We start from the raw sequence: 24484 nt of genomic DNA, 5'->3' as shown, positions 1-24484 counted from the left end.
TGTTAGTGTGAGAGTTAAAGTACTTATTCAGGCATAAGATTGGCTGTCAAGTCGAGTTAGCTTTATTGCTATTCAGTTTCAGCATCACTTTAAAGTAGCAGAAAGCTAATGTGAACTTTAACGTGAATTATTTTACTTACTTTTGGATATAATCTGTAACAATACAGCATAGTTTTTTAGAGGTGATTGTGGATTATGTTGAAAAAATAAAAGTTGGTAGGGACTAAAGCTGTCATAACTGCCGTCGTGGCATATACACTATACTATTCGTCTCTTTAAATCTCTTTTTTTCTTTCTCTATATTATCTTCTTTTTATTACCATTTGCCGACCACGGACAAAGGAGTTTTGAACAATCTGATGAGGGAATATCTGGGCCCAGATTTCTATGTGGTAATCTGATTAATACCGTTAATTGAAGACATATAGCCCCCCCCCAAAATAATGAAGATCATAAAACTGCGATTATGATCATTTGCTCATTTCCAAGACATATATATATAGTATATATATATATATATATATAGAGAGAGAGAGAGAGAGAAGTATAAAGCCCTTTAAATGTAGTAAATGTACGTTAATTGAAGTCCTTGCAGTTGAGTACCATGACGTTAATCCAGCCCTACAGTAATAATAAAATAATGACACAATAATGACAAAATAAAGACACAAAAAAATACATAATAACAAGACAATATCTTAAATCTCTAAATTAATTAATTTTCACATTAAAGAACACAGTTCATTTAAAGTAATGGTAGTTCACCTCTTTCTACACATTGGGTCTCTGTATGATATCACACTCATGACAACCTGAATTCACTTCACTGTTCCTGTAAACAGCTCAGCACTGACCTAACCTGACCTGATTTATTCTTTTTTCTTTTTTATAAATATCTTCTCACATCATATGTCTGGGACATTTTGAGTTAATCCACAGACTATGTGTTTGTCCTTTTCAACTTTCAGGCACGGTGAGATTAAATGAGATCATTCATGTGTTTTCCAGTGCGGGGTGAAAGTAGGTCAGTGTGTGTGACTGATCGACCCTCTTCCTCTCTTGTCCTTACATTACACCACATCCCCCCTGATGACATTACACAGCTCTGCCGGAGGGAGGGAGGGAGGGAGGGAGAGACGCTACTCTTTTTGGGCCTTGTGGCTTTCCGTAGAGACTCTCCAAACATGGCTGCTTCCATGTGCTAACGTGAGTAAACCTTTCACCGAGCTGGCAGTGAGGACACACACTTCATGCACGACCACCCGTGTGCCTGCCACACTACAAACACAGCACGTTTTGGAAAGCAGTGTCCGCCTCGAGCTGCGGGTGTCACAGGTAAATACAAAGTTCACGTGCTTTAGCTTAGCTACCAAACCGGCTAATAACTTTGGTGGCTTGAAGCAGCGTCATGTTTCTGTCCTGAAGTCTGCTTTCATTCAACCAGCTTCAGCCAGAGTAACACACGATTTCACTGCACTGTAAGCCACATTAACATGTGAACCTACTGTCATTGTGTTCAGAGGCACGGAGCTAAAGCTGCTGAAGGTAAAGGTAACGCCTAGATAGAGATGCGCAGATACTTTATTGATCCAAGCATCCAGTGACAACACGAGACACCGTAAACATACATTAAGATTAAACTACAACACAGTTAACATGCCTTAAAGTTCACCTATAAGATACATTTAAATTAAACCTGTGTATAGAAATAAAAAACTGTACTAGTAGAAATAAGAAATAGTACTACAAATAAAGATTTAAAAAGAATTATCTAATATAATATATAATCTATGCAATTAACTTGGGCTGTAGACAGCAACAATCCCTGGTTATAATACATAATATAAAAGTCATTTATCAAGAAAAAATGTCAAATGTTGGAGGATTTCTCAGTTTTATATTAGTGCAACAGGAATTATATTACTGTTTTGTTGTTGACATGTAAGCTCATGTACTTAAAGGCACTGACAGCAGAGATGAAGTTCAAGTGACAAACACAGGTCTTAGTCTAATAATCGACAAGGTGATAGACAGAAAATGAGTCAACAACGTTTTTGTCATTGAAGTTATTTATCAAGCCGAAAGCACTCACTTGGTTTCAGCCTGTCAAATGTGAGGATTTGCTGTTTTTCCTCTGTCTGATCATTGTAAATGAATTAAAATGTTCATCCACTCAGTTGTAATCAAAAGATGAACTGATGAAGGAAGTAATCCGTGGTTGCAGTCTGAGAAAACCGTTCTGTTTAGGTAACGAGGCCACGCAGAATCCATAATGTTCGGTTCACCACGCCGCAGTTTCTATCAAAAGTGTCTTCTTTACCGTAGCTAATGTAATACAGACGCCGCCATCCAGAGGTGGATCTGTAGGCTATATCAATAGGTGATATCATGCGTTAATACAGAAGTATATAGTATATATAATGTGGTGTATGTTCAGTATATCTGTGTATGTGTTGGTGTATAACTAACTCGAGAAGTTGCAGTGCAGAAATGCCAAATGTACTGTATGTTTGAGGTAACTTAGAATCATCTTTATGTTTCTTTCTTAAAACATTTTGCAAACCTGTCTTTTTACACACTTTTTAGACTCTTTTATGCTGGTGCGGACAGCTCGGCTATTCCCCCTCTTCATCTCCCGTCATCGGCGTCCTTTCTGCACCCATTCTGTCAGACAGACATTTCGGAGGAGCTTAGGCAGTGCTGTTGCCACTGCCAGCAGGGGACTGACATCCATGGAGCCTCTAGAAACTGCTCAGGACCCCGAAATACCCACCAACAAACCTTCTCCCACACCTGCTGAACCTTCATCAGAAGGTATGAGCCCGGCACAGACCGACACAACAGCAGACAAGGAGAAGACGCCTCCTGCAGGACTGTTACCTGGAGAGACGGTCTTCAAAGAGGGCAAAGCGTCAATCTTGTTTCCCAGCGCTAATGAGGTGTTTTACAACCCGGTCCAGGAGTTTAACAGAGATTTGACGTAAGCATAAACACTGGTTGCGTTGGCCTTTACCCTCTTCTCCTTAGATTAATTCTGTATGAGATGATTCAGTGCAGTGAAGAGATCTTTGAGCCTCTCATCAGTTTGGCATGATACAGTTTATTTTACAGTGTATGTGTTCTTCTTATCACCGTAGAGACAATAAAAATCACTAGGATGTCAGCATTATGCTTTCTAAATCCATGCTAGCTTGTTAAACTAGAGAGCGCATACCTCTGCCAAGTACAAAGCTCTAAATGTATAATTTCAGTATAAAACCGTATAACTTCTACTATAAAAGAGGTTAAAGAGTGAATATTACTGCCTCATAGTGATATGAACAGCCAGTGGCCACATGGTGGTGCCATCTGGGGCCAAAAGAATTAGTTGTATCAAGTGTCATTTTCATTTTTTTCAAAGCAACAACCTCTCAAAATCCAACCTATCAAACACAAGAACCTGCACAGTAATATTTATTTCTAAGGAATGAGATTTGTGATTGTAAACTCCTGCCATACATAAATAATAATAATAATAATAATAATAATTATATCATCACTCATTTTGTGCAAGATGTGTTTAGAGCAAAGCCAATGTTATGAATATTTAGTAACCTCTGTTTTTTACGGTGGTACGATATATATAAGTACATGTATAAGCAATGATTTCTTTTTTTTCCTTTCCAGATGTGCTGTGATCACAGAGTTTGCCAGAGAACTGCTGGCTCAGCGCGGGGTAAAGGTTGTGGTGCCTGGAGAGAAAGAGAGGGTGGTGGTCTCTCTGTCAGAGGAGACAAACGAGGCAGACGTACAAACGGAGGAGAAAAATGGAGCAGAGGAGCCGGCTGTAACTGTAACAGTGGGGGAGAAATATGAGGTAGGACCGATTCCACTGTGTAATTGTGAAACGGCAGAGTTTATTGCTTCAATTATCTTCCCACAAGAATTTCCACTGAATCAATTTATAAATGGAAATAAATTATTTAGAAATATACGCAGCTTATCCAGTAATTGTAAAATTCTAGTATAATTCTATACAGCAAACTGAAGTGAGGGGGTTAAAACACCAGGAGGAAAAGATGCTAGAGGCTAACAGGGATTATCATACATAAACCGTGGCCAAAACCAAACATTAAAAAATGTAAAGCAAGGCGGAAAAAGGTATAAAATGCCAGTATTTGACAAATGTTTTGAGGTCATAAGTGTAGTTCTGGCGTACCAGTGGGATTTCCCATCTTAAAAAAAAAATCGGGAACGGGAAAAAGAACTATCTCTCTCCACCACTAATGAGCCTGACGTGCAAAAAATAAGGAACGTCACGTGTTAAAGTAAAAACTACAGAATCATCCAGAAAAGTTTTAAATCAGTCCCAAGGAATCATGGGAAGGATTGTAGTTCAGATGATGGCTGATTATTTTCAGTCACGTGTGACAAGAAGTGGCCAATCACAGCTGGGAGTTGACTTGTTGCCCCGCCCCCCCTTACGCTCAGACAAATTGCTTGGGCGTCTGGGTGGACGTGGTCTGTGGTGGGAATTCTATTGCATTACCAAAGACCACGGAGAAATACTGAAATAAAGAGTTGGACAATGACAATTTATTTCTGGACAGAAGGAGCAGTCAGGAACGGAGTACACAGGCTGTCAGTGAGGCTCAAAGACAAAGTGTGTGCAGGGGATATTTATACCGAAATATAAGCTGTAAGAGGAGGAGGTTTCTGCGGTTAGGGTACGCTTTCGACTGGTTGGGGTATATAAGTGCACTCTACAGGTTACATTAATTTTTAAATTGTTTAGACAGTGAAAAGGTTAAAGCATCAACAAGTCATACATTGGAAATTTCCATCACAAGCCTTTTAGTGCCTTGCAGCTCCTTGTTTTGGTTTTATGGCGTTACTGTTTTGGTTCACTGTCCAGATGAAGCAGCAGTTTCTACTGCAACAGCTCTTTTCATCCTGCTTTAAGATTATTTCCTCATACCTCCACTTCAGCACGGTCTTCGCGTGCTGGAGGGTCTGGCGGCGTCTGGACTGCGCTCGGTGCGTTTCGCTCTGGAAGTCCCGGGCCTGCAGAGCGTCACCGCCAATGATTTCTCCACCAAGGCTGCAGCGCTGATCGCCAGGAATGCCCAGTACAACGGAGTTAGCCACCTGCTCCAGGCCAGCTGCAGGGACGCCAGGTATGATTACTCAGCACATTCAGGAAAATGCTTGTTTGCTGCTGGTCTGCCTCTGCCCTTGGGATTTATCTGCTTCACTGATTTGCTGTCCGATTGTTCCTTCTCCTCTTGTATTTATCCAGTGCTTCTCTCATCTTCATTCCTCTCCAGGCTTCACCTTTTGACCCTTTGTTCTATTCATTCTTTTGATCCTGTTCTCGTCTCCTCTATTGCTGTCTCTTTGCTTTTCTTCTTTCATGAACTCATTTGGCCCTTTTCTTTTAGTGGTGTTCCTCTTCTCTTTTCTCCTTGGCTTGCCTATCTTCATGCCTCTCTTCTTCTATCCTCCTCAGCTGTTTCTCCTCATTCTTCTCTAAACTCATCTGCTCTTCTTTTTTAACTGGCATTGACTCACCTTGTGTTTTCTTGTGTGTCTTCTCCTCTCTTTGCTCCGTCCCACTCTGCCACATTTCTTTCATTGGTCATGGATGTGGATTTGTATAATATTTCTTTTTACCCCTCCCTTTTTTATTTTTTCTCCAGTATGCTGATGTATGAGATGCGAGGAAAGAAAGAGCGTTATGATGTGATTGATCTGGATCCCTACGGTAGTCCTGCCTCCTTCTTGGATGCCGCTGTACAGGCTGTCACTGAGGGAGGTGGGTAGTTTGGTCTAAAGATGGTAAACTAAGGACAGGCTGTTCGTAATAAACTATTGTTTCACGGTATTTCAGTGATTTCATCCAAGTTTTTTGTTCATCATCTATTGAATTTGGAAAAGCTGATTTCAAATTACATTTCATCAGTATCATGTGTGGACTGTGCTCGGTTGGCTGAGCTTTGCTGTGAAGAGTGAAATATTTTTAATGGAACGCTGAATTTGACCCGGCAGGGAGTTTAATGATTGCAGTGTGTCTGTATTAGTCATCTTGAAACAGGGTCACCATGGACACTCGGCACACCCGCATCTAAATTTAGCCTTTAGTCAATTTTGATGTGCAACATTTTAGACTAGTCTATTCTTTTTTACAGCCAGGAAAGATTTCTAGTGTGTTCCTGGTATCTGCCAGGGGACAGCATCTCATCTTGATATTCCGTCTCTCCGCATGGGCTCTGACTTTTTGCTCAAATTAAAAAAGTCGGTAATGAAATGCAACTTTAGAGTGAAAATGCAAACTGCTTCTTAAACAGCAGAGAGCGCTCTGTCCTTTTGTGTTTCTTTTTCTTCATTCTTTTGGTAAAATAATCTTTGAGCCAGCGAGGGTGATTGATGCGAGTTTGCCTCTGGAAATGGGGAAAGTAAGTGTGATTAAAAATGATGATGATGGTTAGTCGCATTGTTTTTCACATGAAAGCATGTTTTAAGTCACATCGCTTTGCTCAAATACCTTTTTACTCATCATTTTTCTATACAGAAACATACTTGCTTTCACTCAGTGAAGGAAATGCACTCAAATTGCATTTTATTTTTGATGACACTTCAAAAAATGGCATAAAATCAGCTCGGCAGTTGCATCAGAAGTAGGTCAGATATTGTTTGGTTTTATCCCATTTGCGCTTCACTAGGAGTCTTTATAGCTTTATAGGACAGAATAATGAACAGTGTTTAGATTCAACAGTCAATGGAGCGCTATGATATCTGCTCTGATTGGAAAATCTCCACCCATGTGGTGCAACCAGAATGTTAAAACAAACCCCAAGAGCACCATACCATGCTATAAAACCCATGTTTTAAAGGTAGCGGTTGTTTATATTTCCTGCTCTTTCTTTCTGTTCTCTCTCTCTCTCAGGTCTGTTGTGTATAACATGTACAGACATGGCTGTGCTGGCGGGAAACAGTGGAGAGACCTGCTACAGCAAATACGGTTCAGTTTCCATCAAAGCCAAATACTGTCACGAGATGGTGAGGGCACAAGCTACACACACAGTAGTACATGCTCAGACATGTCACCATGGTTGCACTCATAATGTCTTAATTCTTTGTGAATAAGTTTGTGTGTGTGTGACAGAAACATGTTGTCATGGATTCGGGCCTGAGGCTACAAGTTGGTGAACTGTGTGTGTGTGTCTATGTGTACATGCTTGTATCTGTGTATTCAATAGGGGAGATGGAAAGATGAGGAAACATCTTCCAAAATGAAGACATGTATCTGCTCCTGGCATCTTTTTAAAGTCCTTTCAGATTTCAGTCTGGTTGATTTAGCAACGCAATTACCGGTAGTAACAGCACTTGTGGTTTGTTACCTCAGAATCCAGCAGCTACAGAAATATAACGGAGGAGAAACGGATGTAACGGTTTACAGTGCAGCCGAACAAACTCATGTGGTTGAGCAGCCTTGATCTGATTTCACACCGCGCTCAGTGCAAGTAGTTTTACAACAGCAGGATGCAGTCAAGTATTTCACCTCACTGATGAGTTTGAGGTGTGCAGCTATCCAAAGCTGTAATACATTATAATGATATTTGTCCATGTCATTATAAAATACTTAATTAGTTATGATTATTGTGCTTATAACTATAATTATACATTGCTATAAGCACAGCAAAACACATTGGAAATGTGTTTATAATACATGTAATGAAGGGTTTGACTTCATAAAAATGGATTTATTTCATTAATTTTTTTTAACTTACAGTGGATAGTATATTTGTTTCCAGCTCTCTGCATTAAGAACAGACCACTTGACCAAAAACATCTTGCATACTATTAAGATTTTAAACACACCTATGCATGTGTGACTATGAATATTTTAGTTTTTACTCTTGCTGAGATTAAAGATTACCATAATAGCTGGAAGGAGTAGTTACGTATTGATTGTAACTAATTCTCCTTCATATATTATATGTCAGCAGGTACCGAAGGTGTTGGTGATATGATAAAAAAAATATTTCTTGCAAACCGACTTCAATAATGAGAGCAGTGACAGTAGAATATGTTTCCTTCACAGATTTCTTTTTTTAAATGAAAGTAAACGGGGCATTATTTTTTTGCATATTAAGTCTCGATGTGTCTTTTTCTTTTTTCCCCCTGCAGGCTCTTCGCATCATCCTCCACAGTTTGGACCAGAGGGCGGCGGTGTATCAGCGATACATCCAGCCCCTGCTGTCTGTCAGTGTCGACTTTTACATCAGGGTCTTTGTACGTGTCTTCACAGGACAGGCCAAAGTGAAAAACTCAGCCAGGTACACACACACACACACACACACACACATACACAGTACTGTATTCTTACAAAGGCTGATATACGATGAAAGTTGAATGAACTGAAACTGGGTCACTGCAGCAACAAATACTAAAAAATAATGGCAGCAGCAGAACCTGGTGAGATAAAGAGAGAAAAAAAAGAAATATGGGAATGTTTGAAAATGTGATGTTGATTAAAATAAAAGGAATGGTGTGATTACAGCCTACAAACAGGACACACATTACCTCTGTATTTAAAACCAATGTTCTGCTTTTTTGTCCATGTCTTGTGTTGCAGTAAACAGGCTCTGGTCTATAACTGTGTCGGCTGTGGGTCTTTTCACTTACAGAGAATGGGCAGGAAAACAAGCAACGGAAAACAGTAAGACAGTCAACACTATGTCTTTCTGCTGATGTCAAGATTTGGTTTCAACTCCTTTCACAGACATTCATGTCTCATAATGAAACACTTCCACCAATGGTATTGCCATATTTTTGTGTCTAAGTGACTAATGGTTGGTTCAGTGTTTAGCGAGAATGTGAGTGCTATAGCTGTAGCTGCTAAACGGGCTAGAATGTGTAATCCTTTGGAGGGAATTGTGCACCATCAATGTACGTCCACTAATCGAGCTTATTTTTCACCACAGTTTTAACACGGTAGTATGTACTCACCAAAGTCACATAATAACACAAACAATCTAACTGATCCAGGCAGCGGTGGACCAGCAGTACCTGTGTTGTGCAATTTTCTTCAATGGAGTCTGGTGCGTTTGAACGGAGCTATGTATCTGCTGTTTCTGGTTAAACAAAAAGGATATTACTCTTTTAGCCTTTTTGAGCTTTATTGTATAGAGACAGTTGAAGAGTGACAGGAATGTGGGCAGAGAGAGATGGGGAATGACATGCGGGAAAGAGCCACAGGTCGGTTTCGAACCCTGGACTAAGCCTTTGTACATGGGGCGACTGCTCTACCGACTGAGCTAAACAACACCCTGTTGTTGGACACTTCCAATAACTGAGCAGTGGCAAAAATCATCAGCACCTTTAGTTGAACGTACATGGTCTGTGTACAATACCCTTAAAGGGATTACACATCGCAGCCTGGCTGCTTTCCATCAATACTGGACTGATTTCAAGAATTGCTGTCCCCATCACTCACTTAAACACAGAAACGTGAAAATAAGGTTGAAAGTTTCCCCCGTTAACGTTTACTCTAGCGCCACCATCAGGTTAAAATCTAAATTAGTCAATCAAATACTCACAGCTGTACTTTGTGTGTTAGTGCTAATGTTAGCCTACGTTAAACTAATATGACAAATAAGGTAAACATATCTGCTTAGCATTAGTATGTTGGCTTTAACATTGTGAGCATGTTAATATGCTGACAATAGCGTTTTGCTCAAAGCAATGTTGTGCCTAAGTATGGTCTCACGTGGTGGCTGGAGACTCTTGTTCTTAATAAACTCGTGCACAGCTGGGTTACGTCACTTAATTGTGTCTGCTTCTGTTTGACGGCGTGTGCGTGTGTGGTAAAGATGAATCTGCTGTGATTTCAGTATGAAGTATTCTCCCGCCACCGGACCACCAGTCGGACCGCAGTGTGAACACTGTGGACAGAGACATCAGGTTAGCACATGCACACACACAGTATCATATCATGTAAACTGTGTGTATGTTCTCCATTTGTAGTGATTCACATAGAATGAGCTCACATTGTTGATTTTCATGGTGTCATTCTACATGATGCAGCATTTACAACTGATTTGTTAACTGTGTCAAACTCTCTTCTTCTGTGTAGTCACTCCTGTTCAACACATAGATATACAATGTACCAGCTGAAGCCTGTGTCTGTCCTCTCTGTAGCTGGGTGGTCCCATGTGGGCTGAGCCCATCCACGACTTGGCATTTGTCCAAAAGGTTTTGTCTGCTGTGTCGGGGAATCCGTCCCGATTTGGGACATCTAAACGCATTGAGGGCATGCTCAGCATGGTGACTGAGGTATTCATTTTCCTTTTTATATATACGCTCTCACAGAAAGTCAAGAAAGCTTGTTATCATCTTGTGCTATTGTCATGTGGGTGCGGTTAGTTGCATCAGGTAACTTCACATTGTATGGAATAACGCTGAGTCAAAGTCTTTTGGACTTGACAGCTTCTTCCTGCTAGATTAAAAACATTATCTCTGATGTGCTGTTTGTTTCAGGAGTTGGAAGATGTTCCTCTTTATTACACTGTGGACAGTCTGAGCAGCACAATACACTGCAATACTCCACCTCTGCTCCAGTTTAGGTAAACACACACACACAATGAATATACAGAAACTCTCTTTTTTTTGACTTTTACAAAAGTGGTTGTGATATACAAGGACATAAATTGTTCTACAGTTAGTTTGTTTTCGGACTGTGAGTTATTAAACTGGAAAGAAATCTGGTCAAACTATAAATAAACTACATGAATGAATGGAAAGGAGCCTAGCCCAGATTCACTTAGTATATTTGTTATCTTTAATGATGGATTAAAATTAGTATTTGTAATGTGAAAGAGAATTACCACACAACTCTACAGTCTCTCTCAGTTCTGTAGTGGCTTTTTAGCCTCTTTTAGTATGTTGTTTTAGCTCTGCCAGATTTTTTTGCTTGTTCTGCTGCCACCAGGTGGCCAAAATCGAGGAGTAAACTTTGTCAACATGTCATGTTACATTACATTACAACACTTCCCTCAGTGCAGCTTTGTCTTGTCTATTATACATCTCTCTCTCTCTCTCTCTGCAGGTCTGCTCTCCTTCATGCCGGTCACAGGGTTTCCCTCTCTCACGCCTCTAAAAATGCCATCAAGACAGACGCTCCTCCTTCAGCCCTCTGGGACATTATGCGATGCTGGGTAAACACTATTTTAAAATGAAAAAATAAAAAGACTGAAGCTATTTTCTGAATCGGATGAGGGTTTGCTAGAATTCCCAGAATCCATTGAGACCGGCTTCCTGAACCACAGAATACATAAGTGTCACTTACACATGTTTTGATTGGTCGTCTGCCACAGGAGAAGGCGAATCCTGTGAAGAGGGAGAAACTGTCAGAGACTAGTCCTGCCTTCAAGATCCTCTCCACCGAGCCCAGGTGAGGCCACATCCTGGACTTGAAAGTCCGACCAGTTTACCAGTGACCTTTCAGTAACACCTCAATATGAAATACTCAGGGCTGCATTCAGACTTAAAGACGTTGCAGTGAAAGAGCAAATCCTCCCATTCATTTCAATGTAAGTCGTGCAGTAGGATTCTGTGGTGGAGACTACAGTGAAAAGTTGAAGTAGAAATCAGCTTTTGGAGAAATGCAATCTGATGTCACGCTTCAGTGGTCAATACTCTAACCTGGTGGTCAGACCAGAAGAAGAACCTTGTTTTACCACATTTCCACTTCCTTCCTCTGTATAAAAATGAAACCACAATATCTTGAATACTGGTGTTTACGTCCTGCACTGGTGATCTTATTTGGACTCTATGTAGTAGTGATCTCAGTTGGAGCAAGGCTCAGCTGTCAATCATGATGTAATATGCCCTTTTTGTGGCACAAAAATCATCCAAACATTGGCGTGATAAAAACTACCTGAAATGACAGAAACCAATAAGAACAATTTAGTTGACGTGTACTGTATTTTTATGTTCATCAAAATGTTTTTGCTGAGCTGTCATATCATCCATCTTTATATACATTCATGCACAGATGAAGCTGCAAACCTTGTACCAAGCAGTAGCATCGAGCCTGTGTTATTTAACATGTCTCATAAAAACACATTTGACCTAAACTTAAAGTGACATCTTTGTGTTGGATTGTGTGTGTGTGTAGCCTAGAAGCCTGTTTTACTGTGAGGGAGGACGCCAACCCTCAGTCCCGTAAACGCCACCTGACCCGGTTCCAGGAGAATCCTCAGGCCTTCTGGGGACCCAAAGCTCGTGCCAAAACTGGGTAACTAACACAACATCCATGCACCCAGGACACACACTAACATGCATGACAGAGTAGAAGATGGAGAAGAAACTTTTTTTTGTATGTTTAAAGCGGCCTAAGAATGAATTGATCAACAACATGAGTTTGAAAATGAATAATAATGACAGGGTAAACATTTGCATGAAAGGGTTGATTTCTCACATTTTAGATGTACAGCTGCAGATAGTAAGGGTAAAATCAAAATCATTTTTGCCTTTTCTGGGGACTTGCAAACACCCTGAACTAATCAAAGCTGTAAGTTCCGATTCATTCACCCCTTTCCCTTTCCCTTCGCTCTTTGTCCCTTGCTTCTCTATTTTCATTTCTCTCATCTTCCTGCCTTCATCATATTTGTCTTTCCTGTTTTTTTTTTTTTTACCCTTTTCAATCTCCCTCCATTACTTATTTATTTCATCTACCTCTAACCTTTCCTTCTCTCCTCTAGTGGCGGTATTTCCACTGACCTGCAGGAGAAGAGGAAGAAGTGCCAGAACAAGAGAAAGAACCAGATCACAGACTCGTCTCACCTTAAAGACTACCCCTGCAAGAGGTTCAAACAGGTCAGTTCACCTCCAGGCAGGAAATGGAACAAAGGAACATGTGAGCTGTGCTGCGATCGGATCAAATCAGATTTATTTTAGATGAGGAGAAAATATATTCATCTTTCTACAATGTGTTCTATACCGCCATGCGCAGAGTTGTGATGTTGATTAGTCACACATACCGACTGTATAGACTCAAGTAAAGTTAAAGCCAACTGCTTATTACTGCAATCTCTGTTGTTTTTCCGAGAAATTCAGTTCCCCCTGGAACAAAACAACCGGACTCATTTGTTTTCCCAGAACAGCAGTGGGGGACACTTGAACAATTGGTCTGTGGCTTTTTACCTGAAATCACTTTTGAGCTGCAAGATAAAACTGTCCTAAATTGCCTGAAGACCGCCATCTTACCACAAATCTTAATGACACCGAATTTCATTTTTTATTTATGAAATATTCAGAGGTCCTCACTGCCATCCTACGAAGAGTGTTTGGAAAATTGCTTAAAACACACAAACTGTTACAAATGATAGCAATTAGAGAACGCTGTGTTTTTGGTTGTATTTTGATTTTATTCAATATCAGAAAAATACACTGAAGACTGCTGCGTTTTACGTGTTGTTAAGCTGTTACCAAGTCTTAATGACTTTTAAAGCTGCATGAATTAATATTTTCATATGAACAATGACTCCGATTAGTTTTCTAAATATGAAAGGGGTCACTTGCAGTGATGAACACAGAGAATTATCTCTTGACAGTTCCTCTGTGCTTTATGAGGCGTTTTCTCAGGTCATCAACTTTATGGCTTCGGTTAAATTCTCTACGCTCTCGTCAAAGTGTTTTTCAGACTCAGCAGCTTTTTTTTTTTTTTTTTAAGCGAAAGCCACTCCTGCCTTACATGAAACTTAAGATGTTACTGCACCTTTTATAGCTTCTGTTCAGCGTCTTTCTGGTTATTGGTTTGGTTTTACAGTGGACAACTTAACTGTTGTCACTCTCATCAGCATTTCCAGATGAAGAAGGCATCACTTGTTCAGTACCAAACAGTAGACTGACGAAAGTATTGACTAGCAGACAAATATTGTGAAACTTTTAGTGGCTAAAGAGCCAGATATTTTTGGTAGAGACCAAAACTTGTCATGATTCTCATGAATATTGGAGTTATATTCATCAGGTGAAGAGAAACATGACTTTAATTGAATGATAATTTTCTTCTGGATGTATAAATAAGCAACTTTCTGCTATGACATTTGACATCATTACTGGCCCATAGTTTGTTGATCACCTGTGCAGTGTTCAGCTTGTTGAGATCATCTTAGCAAATGAGAAGTGTTCACTAACACAGATTTATGACATTAAAAAAATAAAATGTGAAAGAAATAAATGTTTTGCGTGCATAGACGTCTTATATATTCTTTTATTTTAACCTCTGAAAAACAGGTGTTACTTTAGAGTTTAAATGGGTGCAGCGGTCACTGGTTTGTTGCATGTTTAGCATTTTTAATTATTTTATATTTGAGCACATCACAATAAAAGCATGAGACCTAAATGGCATTCCAGCAGTTCACTTCAGCTCAATGATCTAAATAAAGAGAGAGAGTTACTAAAATATGAATCGCATGTGTAAAGTCTTTTTGTCCGTGGTGAGAAATGCTGGTGAATTAATCGCCTCCATCAGCTGCTCACTGTTTGTTTTCTGCCAGAGAAGCCGAGGGCTTTCTCCAACTGCAGCCAACTGGCAGTATTAGAGATGGTGGTATAACTTCAGGGTCCACCAGCCTCTGTATGTTGTTGTTATCAATGTTGTTTATTTGTTCTTTTTTTTCCAGGGAACATGCACCTACGGAGACAAATGCTGCTTCTCCCACAACCTGGAGCAGACGGAGTGATTTCTGTCTTCTCTTAATTCAGATTTGTTGTTTTAAATAGTTTTATTTTTGGACTCTAAATGGCCAAGAGCAGCCTGGATAAAGGATAAATGATGCAATGCAATCGACCTTAAAACTCTTAGTATGCAGAACATGTCTGTTATTCAGTTGTATTCCAGAGCTTTTTTTGTTTTGGGTTTTTATTTTTATGCAAGTGTTGTTTCAGTCCAATAAAGTCCTCACGCTGACTTTACTCACTTTGTCATGTTTCTACGTCTTTTGGTCAGTTTTAACCACCATGTGATGTTAGCGTGACAGTTAACAGGATGCTCTGTCTCATCAAAACGTAAATATCCGACAGACATTTAAGTTTTGGTAGCTGACTGACTCACTGTTTTGGAACAGTTGAGAAGCTGTGAATCAACCTACTTAATTTATAACTTTTGAACTACTCGGGATAAATAACTGAACAGCATCTAAATGTACTCCTTAAGCATTTTACTTGAGTAGGGAGCAGCAAGTAAGTAATTTATGTAAATGTGTTCCAGACCTTGTTTCACAAAATACTGCAACAGCGATGGACAGCAACCCTCTCATTTCACCCTCTCCTTCCTAGCATTAAGGAGAAACTGTGGCTACTGTAGAAACATGGTGTGTTTAGATAAGTAATGAAGAGTAAAACATCAGTATGTCTGCTTATGAAGCTGAAACATTAACGTGCAGGTTGACAAAAAGTAAGAATAATTATTTTATTATCAGCTGCTTGATGATCAGTAGAAAATCGTTTTCAAAACTATATACACATATTGGCAGAAGTACAAAGGTGGCACTTATTGCACACAGTACAAGTTAGCACCAGTTGTATTTGTAGCAAGAAAATGTCTTTTAAGGATTAGGGTGTGCTGTAAAAAAATCTGCTAAAAACGTTCCAGGGCCAGTTTTGGAGGGATCTGGTATTTTTTGATGCGTCTGCAGTACAAAAGAAAGCTTCAGCAAATTCTGTACATACTGTGTCCTCAGAGGAGGAACATGTTCAGACAGTCAGTGTCAACAAGTAGCAAATAATCATCTTTTTTTCTGTTAACAACTGGCGAAAGCAATTCAAAGTCACAGCTGGGTTTTCACAAACATCTTAAGATCTGGATTCTTTCTTCATATAAGAAGTACAAATCTGATCTTTACATGTTTCTGGAATCCCGGGTATGTCTGAACACAGGGACTGATTTGACTGAATGTTTTTGGGCAGTGTTAATCAAGCTGTGTGATCACAGTCTCCCATCCTTTGTAACAGAAAACTGTCCTCGCTTCATCCAATCAAACAAACGAGAGGCCACAGGAACTTTGATTGAAACTGCATTAGAGATTTGTGTAAGAATTACTAACGCGTGTGATTGCCTATCGGAGGCTGACTCTGAGCAAGAAGGTTCGGATCTCCATTGGTCTCAAGGTCACCTCCCATACAGAGGGGTCTTCGAACGTCTTCAGCAGGGGCCTCTCTTCTGATAAACAGGTGTAAAAAAACAAAAACATGTTAAATTCTGCTAAAAGCTGTCATCCCGACATTATTTCATTCAAAAGTTAAAACAGTTACAATAAACCAGCAGATCGAAGTCAGGACTCTCACAAAATGTACTTGAATGGCAGTAATGTGAAACAATAATTCTACCTCCTCTTACAAAATCAGTTGTTGAGCCACTAAAACACCCCACGGTTTACTATCAAAGCTATGAACCATAACAATGCATTTATGAGTCATTATACCGCCTGCTTGATTAGTCCCTGCAGGGAAATAGTCTTTATAGTTAAGTTGACTGTAATGGGGCAGTGATTACCACCCTCATAGAAATTAAAAAGCATCTGTGGATTTCTGTATTCTCCCTCCTCTCCTCTGTCTCCTGTTCAAACCGAGTTAGAGCCTCAAGTGTCAGCCAAGTGGTTCATCAGTGACTGGCAGCTAACCAGCAACTGACTGCAAATTCACCAATATCTGGCTGCTCATTTTTGGTGATTGTTAACTGGTTTCTGAATAAAAAGGTCTGGTCTCTTTTCCTCTTCTAACAGGAAATGAAAGACCCGGGTTAAGTGGATCTTTGTGAGATATCTCAACAGTGACGACGGGCGACATTGTCAAAAATCTTCACTGTTAATATGTGCAAAGAGGAATCCTAGTGACGTGGAGCTCTCCTCTAGTGCAACCGAAAAGACTAAAGTTACTCCTCTACACAAGAAACTTTCAGCATGTACCTGTCTGTGGTGTCCATTGCAAGCGCGTCATCTCATCTTTCCACTGATTGGCTGACAGGTTCAGTTCAGACACGCCCAGAACCTCCAGAGTGGAAAACAGCTTCTACATGTTAGAAAGAAAGACAGGATTATCCAATTAGCAGTTAATTAGTAACTATTTTACATTTCATTTTATTTACATTCCTTAATTTACTGTTTGAATAAAACAATCTTATTCATAAAATATACCATTTTATTTATATGATTAACCCTAAGCTTAGACCAACAGCAGAATAATTAATATTATGGGGATCTAACTATTCATTATTAATGTAATTATTACTCTTCATCATAACTGTAATCTAAGATGTCGAAGTGTAAGATGTGTGTGTGAACGTCTGACCTGCAGGTTGACGGTGACGGGCTGCGAGTTCACTTTGCTCTCCCCGCTCTGGAACTGATGCTCCAGTCTCACCAGCACAGAGTCTTTGTCCCACTGTGTCAGTGTGAGCAGGTGGACAGCAGGGGGCAGCGCAGCTTGCAGCCCAGAGAACTAACAGACAGACAGACAGAGACAAGAGGAGGACGACTGACTTTCTGTAGCTGCAGTGACACAGTCTAGATGAGTCGTTCGCACCATTCGGTCGGACAAAAGCGTTTTGAAAAGTTGCTCTGATCTGTTTGAGGATCGTTACATGAATTACAACTACTAATTAATAGCAGCTCTGAAAACATGTCAGCACAACTAGAGCTTAAAACAAACAACAGCTCAGCGTGCTCTCCTGAGATTTGGTGAAATAAGAACAATGTCTAAAAAAATGCAAATATGTAAAAAAAAAAAAGACGTGACAGAAATGGAGTAAAAAGCAGGAGACTGACTTGCTTTGTGTTGTATTGCAGCTACAAAGTGTATTTGTTGCACCGCTCCTCCTCACTTACCTCCAGCTGAGTGTTTGGGTGCAGATCTCCATCAGTAAACGTCAACAGCGGCTGCAGTACCACCTCCTGGGCGAGGGGACGGTGCGCATCAGCCGCGCTTGGCGGACGGTCGAGGGAGAGCAGGAGGCGGCCTCTGACCACCAGGCCCTCTGGGAAGATCTTGGAGGTCTCGTTGAGAGGTTCAGCGACGCCGCGGACGTCATCGTACAACAATCGGCGGTGGAGCTGAGGGAGAGGAAGGGTGGAGTTAAGAGGGAGAGACTCTGTATGTGCGTGTAATAGTGAGCGTGTGTCAGTCTGGTGAAGGTTAACCTGACAACGTGTGTCTCACCATGATTTCTAGAGAGCCGTTGTAGATGCTGCCTCCTCCTTGAGAGCAATCCGTCACCACAGTGAGCTGGTCATTATCATCCTGAAAACACACACACACACACAGTGTACAATTAATAAGTGATAAGTAAGTGATAAACTTGGAAAATATTACATGTACACAGATAAACTTTGGATAATCTATAAACATCATGGTTAAAAGCTTTCATTTGAACTGTTGATTGGGTAAAAAATAAAAAATCCTCACACACACCTTGATGAAGGCACGAGAGTTGATGGGGTAGTAGTTTCCAGCAATGGGCTCCGACTGCTTAAGATTCCACGTAGGCCGGAAATCTGTCCTTTGGGACAAAACAACAACACAGTTCAGTAAAACACACTCACACATTGAATTTTAAAGTCCAGATGTGTCTAGAATATTCTACAACAATGTTACTGACAGTTTCCTTTAAAATATCTTTCAATGGTTATGTTAATTACAATGCATTTTTAACATTTAAAACAAATAACGTACTTTCTCTGCAGCACCTCTCTGCCATTAGAATCTGTGTAGAAATACTGAGAGGTTTCGATACTGGTGTCCAGACGAGTGATCACCTCCTTCCCCAGGTCATCGCTAATGGATAAAGAGTGTGAGATGAAGTGAGCCAACAAAACACTCATATACCACAACTTATTTTTATACGTGCCAACGTGTGAAAACATATAAAAACTCACTCAATGGGCACCGGCCCGACTGTCCACTCCAGCTCCAGAGCTCTGCTTTCAGTGTAGAGACGAACCACCTGAGACACCCAGGGAGAAAACCACTGCCTCACCTCCTGCACAACAGAGGTCTGAAGGGAAGAGAGACGGTGGGTACAATATGAATGAACAATTATTTTTAACATCTTTCTGATATACACTGATATGAGTTATTAGGTTTGAAATCATCAGCTCGCTCTCTAACCTGAATGCTCTCCGTCTTGGCCGTCTTGCTGATGATGAAAGGTGTGGAGGAGTTGGGTCTGAAGATGTAGGCACCTGAAGGCTGGATACTCTCTGAGTTGTTCCCATCACTGGCGTTATACCTGGAACATGAAGCACACATTAACACCCAGCATGTAACAATCAATGCGGGGACATTATTCTGCCATCTGTGTAAAAACTCACCAGTAGAAATTCTGCGTCAGTTTGATGGTCTGTTTGGTCTCCAGGTTGCTGAGGCTGCTCAATAGGCCGGTATCGGGGTCAAAGGTCACTCGTAGGAACTGGAGTTAGAGTTCAGTCAGATGAGAAAATAATATGTACTTTGTCATGCATATAAGGCTAAGAGAAATGCATAGGGGTACAATTAATATGATTAATATGAAATCCACAGGATTAGCTGTACTCATTTCCCATGTGTTGCACACACAAAGCAAGTGTATGACAATGCTGTGGTACACACCTTGTTCTGGATGGCTGTGGGTGTGCGGTGCTTCGTGGAAGCAGGTGGAGGTCCGTCCTTAAGCAAGGACACAGAGTAGGTGGTGAAGCCCAGAGGAGGAGCCTGCACCTCGAACACCAGCTCGTTGACAGCTGAGCCTCGGTTCCTCCTCACCTCCCGGGTGGCTGCGGACACTGGAACCACCTGTCAAGTCAGATCCAAGTCAGATGATGTGATTTCTAAGTGTAAAGGGGTATTGGAGTTTATAATACTTAAGAAAACTTCCACTAGCAGGTAATTATTATACCAAAATGGACAGTTCCTATGTAAAATGTGCATTGTCCTAAAATATGAATAAAAAAAGAAATATATTTCAAAACAAGCCAATTACATTAAAACTGGATAATCCAGCTCATTGTCAAAATAAGACATTGTGCCTGACAACAGTAAAGCTTGGTAATAATGCTACCACACAAACACTGACCTGACAGTCCACAGTTTTGCCGTTAGCATCTGATACGACGTATGCTGTTCCATTCACTGGCAGCCTGACCGGCCAAGTGACGGGGCGAGCGAGAGGGTTGTACACGTTGACCGAGAACTGGAGCAGAGACACACGCGGTGGTGAGGTTAAGCATTGTTCAAGAACAGAAATGCTGATTCATAAATAGTTAGATTACATTTATTTACAAATCTGTCTTGGAAGATTCAGGGGAAAAAAATATCCATAATACTGTATGTGTGCCATTGTTGATGTCTTATTGTGAGGAGCCAAACTCGCCGACCTTGTATGACCAGTCTAACAGTTTGTTGTTGGTTTAAGGCTAGTTAGAATCAGGTTATGTTGCAGAGCTTTCTTTCTGTATCTGTTTGTGCGTCACCTTTTTGCTGGACTCAGAGAGAGGACACACACTGATGTTGAGGTTGTCACAATAGATTCGCTTCGCAGATGAGCCACTCAGAGCAGCCAGACTGTTACTGACCAAAGCCTTAAAGAGAAACCAAAGGCGTGTTACATCCTCCATAAATCATATCTAAGAAAACAATGAACATAAAAAGGTCAAATCACGCAATGAGAGCTTCTGCTGAGCACTTTGCTTGATAAAAGTTACATTCCAGTAGGCTTGATGAGTCCTATGACAGATGGATCCCGCTGATGCAAATGCCGTGAGAAGCTCGACATACCTGACAGTGCTGCCAGCCGTTTGCTAACCTCCTGGCGTAGTCATTTGCCACGTGTTGCTTCTCTGTACCTGACACTGCGTCGTGGTGCTGAGCCACCGCCATGGCTTTCTCTGATAATGAGAGCACAAACAAGTAGCTGTCAGTGAATCCTCAGTCTGGTCTGCCTGTCACATTCACTAATATAAAGACCACTGTGACAGTTTGACAGTAATATATGTCGAGTTATTCAGCTGTGATTCATTTGTCAAGAATCTGTTCCACTAGCAAGATGTCATCTGTTTTTTATTTTACAGTAACAAGTAATAAAAATAAATAAATCTCACTCATGGTCTGGCTGTCACCCTCCCCAAAGGGTCCCTTCCTGGAGTCAGGACCACCTAGTACCTCCAGCTGGTTACACGTCTGTAAAAAACCCCCCAAAAAAAACACAGTTACAAAAGTCTGCAGACTTCTTCACCAGAGTCCAGTATTTTTACAACTATCAGATCAAGTAATAAAACTGCATACCACGCAGAATAAGGTCAAACAACTGCCCAAATATAATACTTAAAGCTCTGTCAACATCTAATACCTGCAGGTTGCTGTTGCTGATCCTCTCGTAACGTTTCAGCGCTGGTCGACTGGTAAAGTAGCCGGTCCAGAAATCATGTGCGTCGTCGGCATAGGGAAAGAAATCATCTGTCTTCAAAGCCCTGAGTTCAAAAGAAGATGAAGTTGCAGCATAAATACAACAACAACAAAAAAACAGATCTTCACGCTCTCACTATTCTGTCGTTGTTACTCCGTCAAGCTCGTTTAAAATGTTCATAACTACCAGGTGAGGTTTGCTCTGTGCAGCTCCTGGAGGTAACAGGAGGGGGTAGAATAGAGCACGTTGACTTTGTCGCCATTCGCCTGCTGGGCGTTGACGTAGTGGATCAGCTTGTCCAGGTTCTTGTACCACAGGTTGGCATTTTCATACTGGAAGTCTGAGCCCATGGTCATGATAATGTGATTGGTCTTATACACTAAAGACTGAGGGGGGAAAAAAAGAGAAGGGTTCATTAACTATTAACCATGTACTACAACCCGATTTAACGTTTAGGTTTGTGTGTGTGCCTCACCTGACGGTTGGCGATGGCGAGGAAGCGGCTCACCACATCATCAACATTATAGTCCTCCAGGTCAGGGTCGTCTCTGATTGGTGGGTCATCACAGGACTGGTCCCAGCAGAAGCCCGGAGGAGGGTTGTACCCATTGGGAAGGATCCCTGTTGGGTGTGGTGGTCCAGAGGGTAATGATTAAATAGTTGCTTCAACCAAATGATCAGCACCCAAGTGACCAATTTAACTGACCAAGAATATATCAATACCACAAGAAGAGTTTTGTTACCGGTGAAGAGGTCAGCCACGGGAGGTGTGAGGCTTTCAGAGGCCCTCCACAGAAGCTCCTGCTCCTTGGCCATCATCCTGCGATCCCGGTCCTGGTAATCCAGACGACCAAAGAAGAAGCCGTCATACCCCATCTGGAGCAAAACAGAGGAAACAGTTGGTTGAAAATTCAGGGAGAGATGTTAACCTGAGGCTACAAACGCTACAGCAAGCAGTCTATGGCTTAGTATAATGACTGGAAAACAAGGCTAGCCCGGCTCCACGAGCACACTTACAGCTCACTAAAGAATATGTTCTACGTGACAACAGGACTCACAGAAGTCACTGCAGCAAGGCAAGAAACAGTCCAGCACATAATCCCCCCCCATATAACCACAACTTCTAATCCAACTCTCGGTAAGACAGTGACTTGTTTTTCCTACAATGTTGATTCCTTCATGATGAGCTACCTGCGCAAACATGGAGGCGTGTTCGCGGGCGTGGCCAAACGGGTCGATATGCCAGGCGACTCGGGGACGACCACAAGCTCCAAAAGTCTCATTGAGGAACCTTAGCCCCATGGTCATCTGGTCGATGACAGCACTGTAATGTGTGGTGGCTTCATCACTCATGCACCAGCCACCATTCACAAACTCTAGACGTCCTGGAAGAAGTGGAAAGCAGGGAGACGAGTTTAGCCAGGTTACTTAATGAAACCAAGCACAAATAAACATGTACAGTGTTTGTTTACATACCTTCATTAACTAGCTGTTTGACTGTCTGCTGCATGCTGGAGCTCTGCTGTTTCCACCAGCGGTAGAAGAAAGCCGTCTCCACATAAATAAACCTCCGGTCCGGATTCTTCAATAGCTGATCAACCACGGAGTCCAGGATGTACTGCACTCCTGCATGCTGGATGTCGTTACGATCTACATGCAGATACACACACACACACACACCACACACACCACACACACCACACACACACACACACACACACACACAGGTCAAGAACAGATGATGATCACCTGCAGAACACACGGCTGTTCTCACTATAAAAAGACACGTGATGCTAAAAACAAGCTGAATCTGAACTGGCACTAAAACTATAAAACTGTTATCGTATCGTGTTTGCGAGTGAAGAGCACTGACAGAGGACATATGAGGGGGCTTAGGAGGTTTCCAACATGCTATCTATCCATCAGAGGAGTGTAACAAACTGTACATGAAGCGAAAAACATCTATTCAGACGTTGAGGCACCAAGGTGCAGGTGTGGATAGTAATAATGATTTGATTATAACTATCGCAACTGGTATATTAATAACTAAGCACAGAGTAACACTGTTTCCTCCTGAATATTTATTATCAGTGTTGTTCTTGTTGTTTTTAAAAAATATACATATATAGATTTTGCTTCCTATTTTTTAAAGGGGGAATCACGCATGTGTGTGTCAGTTGTGTATTAGTATTCAGACTCTGTACTCTGTTATCTCTATCCATTGATTGGTGTGTGTGTGTGTGTGTGTGTGTGTGTGTGTGTTTACTGACCTCCATAGTAGTACTGGTCAACAGTCTTGAGCCAGCCGACATCATCATGTGTGTGTGGGACCAGGTGGACATTCAGCATGTTGGGCTTGGTGGCATGACATGACTGCACACGCGCACGCGCACACACACACACACACACACACACACACACACAGGAATACACACTAAGCACTGGACCACTACACTACTCTACTGTTAAGAAAGACGAGTCAGTCGAGAAATAAAGTTAATAAAGTTTCTCATCTCATCATGTGATTTCCTCATGAGTGAAACTGAAAGCAACTCTAACCAGTGATGTTCAACATGAAACGCATCAAACTGTAAAATATAAACGCAGCTCACCTCGTATCCGCAGGTGGCGGATTGTTTTGTTTCCTGTCCGAGAGGAAAACTTAAAGCTCCACTGAGGAGGAGGAACAGGAGCCCGACAGCCAGCTGCAGAGACCTGGCCGCCATGACGGAAACAAACCGTGAATCATATGACATGTGTTTATGTTCAGCGAGGTCACGTGACAGGACTTCCTCAGAGTACACGTGAGTTTTGTTCCCTCCGTGATGACTGTCAGGCAGCACCGTCCTGCCACTAAAACCAGGGCCGTGTCTAGATGTTTGTTTGTGCAAGATGCTGTCAAATTATTGTTAGCTTTACCAACTGTGAAAAATCCTATGTGTGTTGAAAATAAATAAAAAAAATACATGAAGGAGTTAAAAGCATCTCAGAAATCTAAACAAACAGGACCCAGCAAATGAATAACTTTAATTACTTATTGATAACCAAATCTGTTGTCAGTTA

General features: G+C 41.3%; 2 protein-coding genes across 4 annotated transcripts; one reads left to right on the top strand and one right to left on the bottom strand.

Moving 5' to 3' along the window:
• The first annotated feature begins 1098 nt into the window (after positions 1 to 1098).
• trmt1 (tRNA methyltransferase 1) lies at positions 1099 to 14961 on the top strand. Of its 2 annotated transcripts, none has more exons than XM_019261016.2 (16): positions 1099 to 1206; positions 2587 to 2980; positions 3667 to 3856; positions 4969 to 5156; positions 5679 to 5794; positions 6926 to 7038; positions 8170 to 8318; positions 8618 to 8701; positions 9876 to 9945; positions 10183 to 10317; positions 10522 to 10607; positions 11090 to 11198; positions 11358 to 11434; positions 12161 to 12280; positions 12747 to 12861; positions 14670 to 14961. In XM_019261016.2, the coding sequence occupies exons 2-16, from the start codon at positions 2595 to 2597 to the stop codon at positions 14727 to 14729; spliced, it is 1998 nt and encodes a 665-aa protein (XP_019116561.2). In that variant the 5' UTR covers positions 1099 to 1206; positions 2587 to 2594; the 3' UTR covers positions 14730 to 14961. The 2 variants fall into 2 exon arrangements, with proteins under 2 accessions (XP_019116561.2, XP_019116559.2); XM_019261014.2 differs by having other exon boundaries at positions 1129 to 1335.
• Positions 14962 to 15443: 482 nt separating this feature from the next.
• Positions 15444 to 24188, bottom strand: man2b1 (mannosidase, alpha, class 2B, member 1). 2 transcript variants are annotated; one of them, XM_019261012.2, is made up of 23 exons: positions 24034 to 24188; positions 23692 to 23794; positions 22898 to 23071; positions 22613 to 22806; positions 22165 to 22297; positions 21897 to 22042; positions 21608 to 21807; positions 21365 to 21485; positions 21117 to 21195; positions 20794 to 20903; positions 20490 to 20597; positions 20093 to 20209; positions 19630 to 19812; positions 19353 to 19450; positions 19150 to 19270; positions 18918 to 19036; positions 18715 to 18816; positions 18454 to 18541; positions 18202 to 18282; positions 17871 to 18095; positions 17335 to 17484; positions 16953 to 17055; positions 15444 to 16204 (listed from the first exon to the last, which is right to left on the bottom strand). In XM_019261012.2, the coding sequence occupies exons 1-23, from the start codon at positions 24175 to 24177 to the stop codon at positions 16104 to 16106; spliced, it is 3000 nt and encodes a 999-aa protein (XP_019116557.2). In that variant the 5' UTR covers positions 24178 to 24188; the 3' UTR covers positions 15444 to 16103. The 2 variants fall into 2 exon arrangements, with proteins under 2 accessions (XP_019116557.2, XP_010737172.3); XM_010738870.3 differs by having other exon boundaries at positions 15444 to 16207; positions 24034 to 24187.
• Positions 24189 to 24484: the final 296 nt, after the last annotated feature.

The sequence above is a fragment of the Larimichthys crocea genome, chromosome X (assembly GCF_000972845.2).
Source record: "Larimichthys crocea isolate SSNF chromosome X, L_crocea_2.0, whole genome shotgun sequence".
NCBI lineage: Eukaryota > Metazoa > Chordata > Actinopteri > Sciaenidae > Larimichthys > Larimichthys crocea.
The sequence above is the reverse complement of the archived record's forward strand: the minus strand, read 5'-3'. Positions and strand labels throughout refer to the sequence as shown.